Raw genomic sequence first — 6,427 nt, forward strand, 5'->3', positions numbered from 1 at the left:
TGAAGAATATCTGTCAATATTTCAGCAGTAGATTCCAAGGCTTCCACTGTGATGTCTTCTGCATTACTTGTAATTTCTACTACTTCATTGCTAACTTCCACAACATTATCCATTGTAACGTTCATCTACGGAAAGAATAATTGATATACTAAATACTAAAAAAAACATGCAGAAACGAACAGGGTTAACGTTAGACATTAAGTCATGTTTGTATTGATTAATGCCATTAGGAAAAATGTCCGACAAAACCGTAGCTCAAAATTTTAATTTGCCCCATCATTCTATTGTTTTCCCTAATGTCATTAACCAACACAAACATGACATAAGGAAAAACGTCCTTGAAAAATCCGTAGCCCAACATCTTAATTTACCCTATCATTCTATTTTTTTTCCTAATGTCATTAACCAACACAAAGTTATGGCAGTTATTTGAATCTGCTCAACCATGAAGCCCCTGTGGTCTAATGGTTATGACGCTCGCCTTGACAGCGAGAGATCGCAGGTGCGAATCCCGTCAGAGGCATTTTAGTACACATTGTATTTATTTACAGGATAACATTCGTTGAGAGCTATGCTACACGATGTACCATATATTAATTATTATATGGCATATGTATGTGTGTATATTATATGGCATATGTATGTGTGTATCATGGCATATGTATGTGTATATTATATGGCATATGTGTGTGTGTATATTATATGGTATATGTGTGTGTGTATATTATATGGTATATGTGTGTGTGTATATTATATGGTATATGTATGTGTGTATATTATATGGTATATGTATGTGTGTACATTATATGGTATATGTATGTGTGTATATTATATGGTATATGTATAGGTATGTGTGTATATTATATGGTATATGTATTTGTGTATAATATATGGTATATGTATGTGTGTATATTACATGGATATTACTTCTGATGAGCACCATATTTGAGGGTATTTTTTGCATTAGGCGCTTTATAGTATTATTATTATTATTTATTATTATTGTCATTGTGTGAAAGTTTGAGGTTAATCCGTCCAGTAGTTTTTGAGTTATGCTCCCAGAAGTACAACACACACCACAGCAGACAGACGGAGGGAGCTCATTGCAATACCCTCTTCCCCCTTCAGGGGTAGGGGGAATAATAATAATAATAACAATAATAATAATAATAATAATAATAATAATAATAATAATAATGATAATAATAATAATAATAATAAAAATAAATAAATAAATAAATAACAAGAGTGAGATTCGAACCTCATACAGTCAATTAATTTTACAGATAATACATGCTTTACTGCTCAGCTGCACTCCACCTGATACGAATGTATAGTTAGTAATATTAAACCCCTATAATACAACAACCACCAGCGGATCGATCGAATAAACTATATAGGCCTAGGTACATACTATATTATAGGTACATACATGGCGCAACAGGGCGAGGGTTTGTAATTTTAGATTCTCTTGTTACTGTTACTATGATACATTCTGTAATCCATTGATATGTTGCAATCTATAAAATTTGACCATCACCATATTTAGACGTTCTAACATATCTTCGGCTGTAGCATCAGGCCCACATTCTTCCATTTCAGGATCTTCCCATACAGCTGCACTTAATCCATCGCCTTTACACGTTCGGTTAGCACGAGGCATGAGATCTGATTGCACAAACATAGACATGATTTATATAATTAGAATGGTAGAAACATCATACTGTTAATATTGAAAAAGTTCAAACATGTTCATCTAACGTATATACTAGTGAACAGGCAATAAAATTAATCTAAATAAGTTTGAAAATTGATTACAAAGGTAGCTGCTAGAGTACAGCAAAGCCATAATAAAGGGACACCTTCGGGATCAAAAATTGTCGCCTTAATAGAGATGTCCCATGAATAAAGGTACCCCTTTTTAGAGGAAACTAACCGAAAACGTGAAATTGTCCACTTCATTTTTGTCACACAATAATGCAACTTGAAAACCATGTCTCATTGACCTAAGAATGTTTTAATCACAGTTTTTGTAGTTGTTAAGTCGCTTCTAAATGTAAGGCCTAAAAATTTTTTCAGCAGAAATGACACCTCAACTTCCAAAGAAGCCTCTGAATCCTTTTGATGCCTCCCTCAATCTACACGTTGGGCGAGTCAACTGCCTGCTCTCGCCTTTTTTGTTAGTTTGTAATATTTGAAATTTATGTTCTCTTAGACATATATTGAGTTGATATTATTTGATCATCATTTTTGTCCTTAATTCTTTCACTTTTTGGAAAGGATATTGGGCAGGCAAACGTTGATTTGCAGATATAGCTAAACTACACTTTTCGTGAACAAATCAGTTATTAGTTTATTTTTTAAAAATTTACAAAAATAAATGTTTTTATGCTTACAATTCACTTTACTCTCACCACACAAGTCTTCGGAATTTACAGTCTCTCCAACGTTTGCATCAGGAAATGTGAGGTTATCGTAAACTGTTCTATAACACATTTCTATTGTAAAATATTTCAAAAACAGAACAGGCTGCAGATGTTATCATGGTTTGAGCATTGGATAAGCCATTTGTTATGTCCTTGGGTAACACTTTCTACGTTTGTCTCTCTGCATACAGATATATAAGATACGACAAGTTATACTTTTACTTATTGTCTTGAGCACAAACACTGATAAATATGATAATTGGTATATTAATATCAATGTAGGCCTACTGTATATGCAGTCTGTGGTAAGCTAGTAAATTCATATCATTTAATGATTGGGAGTTTCTTTATTTTTTGGAAAACTAATTAGCTTTACATCAGAAGGCCAACATTTTTTAGCCACAGAATAAAGAATAGGTTTTATATTCTTTGTCTAATAATCAATTTAAGCATTTTTGTAGAAGCGGTTGGCGCATCTTTTGTGGCTTCAACTCCCAACCTTGATGTTAGGTGTTCGAAACTCTCGCCATGCAAGTTGTTTGTGTTCTTGGGCAAGGCAACCTATGGATGCCTCTCTCCACCCAGAAGTACAAGTGGGTACCTGGTAGGTTCGAACACAAACAACCGCAACATTATGGAATTCTCTCAAAGGACATGGGTATGTGTCCCATATGTGCTTAATCCGATGATCAGGGGTAATAATGCTAAGCGCATAGAGACATCTACAATAATACTGTAAAACCTCGAATTTAAGCCCTGGGCTTCTTTTTTTTTTTTGAAAACTTTGGATGGGCTTCTTTTCGAGACTACTTTTGCAAAATAAAGAGGGGGGCTTTTTTTCAAAATGAATGCTGTAATTTTGTGAATTTGTATTATAAAACAATAAATAAGGCCACAGTAACATCAGTCTATATCATGGAGTGTATTTAACTGGCATTAAATCAAGTAAACTACTTACACCAAGCTTGTATATAATTTATTTTGTTTTCTGAAATTCACGTACAGTGTATGTACTGTACTATATCGAAAAGAAGCCTATGCTATCTTTAAATGAAGCCCATGTGTTTCTTTTTCAAGTCTAATTTTGCAAATTTTGCTAATTTTGGGGGGGGGGGACTTCAATTCGAGATGGGCTTCATCTCGAGATTTAGCCCACTGGGCTTCAATTCGAGGTTTTACGGTATGCGATGTGTAAGTCAAAACTTATTATTATTGTTAAAAATATTTTAAATAGCCAACACTGAATTATATTGATCTAGCCTATATCTCATTGAACATTTGTTTTCTTTAATAAAGCAATTTAATATAGATTTTAACACTCAATATACATTTTTAATAAAAGAGTAAATACATTAAATGTACCTGTGCTGCTGATAACGAGGCTATCTGAGATCAGATATCCATTAGAATTATTTCCGATTCTGATGAGTTCCTGTTTTAAAATTTCCAAAAATTCATCATATGACGTATTTGTATTTAACACGTAGAAATTGGCATCAACAACTATACTACCAGGGGAGAAGCTGAGTATGTGTATCCTTACATCTTCATTTAATGACAAACGCTCGCTCAACTGAAAGGCAATTAAAATATTGCTTATTGTTTGTTTGTTTATTGTTTGTTTCTGTGATTTTCCACACACATCGAATCATATACAGTTGTACATTCAATATAGACAAATTACATATTAATTTTATTTAATTATTTCGAATAAGTAAAAACACAACGAGGCATTTATTAAATGCCTCGTGGTGTTTTTCCTTATTCAAAATTTTAATGGCATTATTCATCACGTTTGTAATTATAATAATTTAGATAGAACACAACAGTGCTCAATTGTAATTATTGCAATTGAGCACTATTGCGTTCATACAGTTTTTTGATGTGTATTTTAAATGTAGCCATATTAGTAATTAATTTTAAATTAGTTGGAAGAGCATTCCAGTCATTGGTAGCCGAAACGAAAAAGGTTGAATGAGACTGATTATTTCCTTTAAGCAGAGGTACAACCAAATTGACTTTATGTTGACGAGTGTTATGTGTATGAATTTCAGAAACTCGCGTAAATTGCTCAGAAAGATATGGAGCAGCCTTATTATTAAGAATCTTATGGAAATTACAAAGTCTTAGAAATTTAACTCGATCTTCAACCTTAAGTAGACCAAGGCTGGACAGCTCTTTGTGACCTACATGTGTCCGTGGTCCTAAATCAAGGATAAACCGAATCATTTTATTTTGGGTGACTTGAAGTTTTTGTTTTAAACCTTTATCAATACCTTCATACCATGAAGAAGCACAATAATAAAAAATGCATTGAATAAGGGCCATAGATAACAACTTTCTAGTATTTTTGTCAAGACACCTTGCTTGACGGTAAAGAAACCATAGTCTTGCATTTGCCTTCTTGATAACACTCTTGGCAATATTATTACCAGAGGCTGAATTATCGAGTTCAACATTAAGATATTTGACAGACTGGGAACCTTTTAATGTAAGGCCACCAGTAGTGACTTCAAATGATTTTATACGTTTAACTTTTTTTTTACTACCAAAAATTATTGACTCCGTTTTACTGAGGTTTATAGATAATTTGTTGTCAATAAGCCAAATTCTACATGAATTAAGAGCGTTACCAAGTCTATCGGCAATGACATTTGGATCTTTGTGCCAAAATACAATGGCACTATCATCAGCATATAAGAGTAATTAACATTCAGGGTTAATACTGACTATCAATATCATTTACAAAGTATAAAAAAAAGCAAGGGACCCAAAATGCTACCTTGGGGCACCCCGCATGTGATATCCATAGGCTCAGATAATGAATCTTCAACTTTAACAACCTGGGTCCTATTCGTCAGATATAAACGAAACCAGTCTAAGGAGGTAACGCCCATTAGAGCAAGTTTCTCACATAATATCTCGTGATCAACAGTATCAAATGCTTTACATAAATCAATTAGGACCATACCAGTATGTATGCCTTTGGAATTATTAAATTTAATCGTATCCGTTAAATTAATTAAGGTACTTTCAGTTGAATAAGTTTGTCGAAAACCTGACTGATATTGATAAATGAGATTATTGTTAATTGTTTACAAGGTATTGTTCTAACTGAATATGAACAGATTTTTCAAGAATTTTAGAAACAATATTTAGAATGCTTATGGGCCTATAATTTTCTGGGTTTTTACGGCATTTCTTTTTATACAATGGGGTGCATTCTTAGCATTTTTTAAGTCACTCGGAACATATCCCGTAGTGATGGACAGATTTGTAATATAAGTAATAGGAGAAGCCAATACATGGGCACCATCTTTAAAAAATCTTGCCGGTAACCCATTAAGACCGGTACTTTTAGTAGGGTCCAGGTTTTCTAACTGTTTCAGAATGAATTCCTCTGTAACAGGTTCAAGAGTAAATGAACTTAAAACTTTGGAAGAATAAAAATCTTTGATAACTTTAGAAGCATAGCTATATATATGTCTCATAGGGGGCAGCTTGTCAACAAGGTGATTGGCCATATTAGTAAAGTAAGTATTGAAACATCTAGCTACATCTTTTGAGTTGTGAATTTTTTATTCATTCATTTCAAGAACAATTTTAGATCTTTCATTTGCTTTTTTTACTGTACCCTAGTTTTTTAAGATTTTGCCATAATTTCTTTGGATTATTCTTATTTTCAACAATCTTATTCCTAAAATACGTTGATTTAGCTTTTTTTTACATCACTCTTAACTTTGTTTCACAATTTACAATACATATTATGGTCATCTTTATTTTTATTTTTAGACTTCTTAAATTTTTCAAGATATTTATCACGTGTTCGTATGTCATTTAAAATATCGGCGTTAAGCCATGGATCTGACCTCTGCTTTACTCTAACCTTCCGTAGGGGGGGGGGGCTATTGAGTTTATAACAGAGCTAAGAGTATCCTTAAATATTGACCAAGCTTCTTCTGCATTTTCATTAGAAATCACAATTGACCAGTCGATTGTAG

General features: G+C 33.0%; 1 protein-coding gene across 1 annotated transcript in view; it reads right to left on the bottom strand.

Moving 5' to 3' along the window:
• Positions 1–2: 2 nt before the first annotated feature.
• The window catches only part of LOC117110107, a gene marked incomplete at its 3' end in the record, with an annotated part of 35,185 nt that continues 28,760 nt past the window's right edge, over positions 3–6,427 (bottom strand). Inside the window, exons 19-22 of the mRNA XM_033252708.1 lie at positions 3,789–3,999; positions 2,397–2,498; positions 1,541–1,668; positions 3–125 (exon numbers count right to left, since the gene is read on the bottom strand). Coding sequence (XP_033108599.1) covers positions 3–125; positions 1,541–1,668; positions 2,397–2,498; positions 3,789–3,999 — 564 coding nt within the window. The remainder of the gene's footprint in view (positions 126–1,540; positions 1,669–2,396; positions 2,499–3,788; positions 4,000–6,427) is intronic.

The sequence above is a fragment of the Anneissia japonica genome, unplaced genomic scaffold (genome assembly GCF_011630105.1).
Source record: "Anneissia japonica isolate Jap-2015-1 unplaced genomic scaffold, ASM1163010v1 scaffold287580_len341680_cov180, whole genome shotgun sequence".
In the NCBI taxonomy this organism is placed as follows: domain Eukaryota; kingdom Metazoa; phylum Echinodermata; class Crinoidea; order Comatulida; family Comatulidae; genus Anneissia; species Anneissia japonica.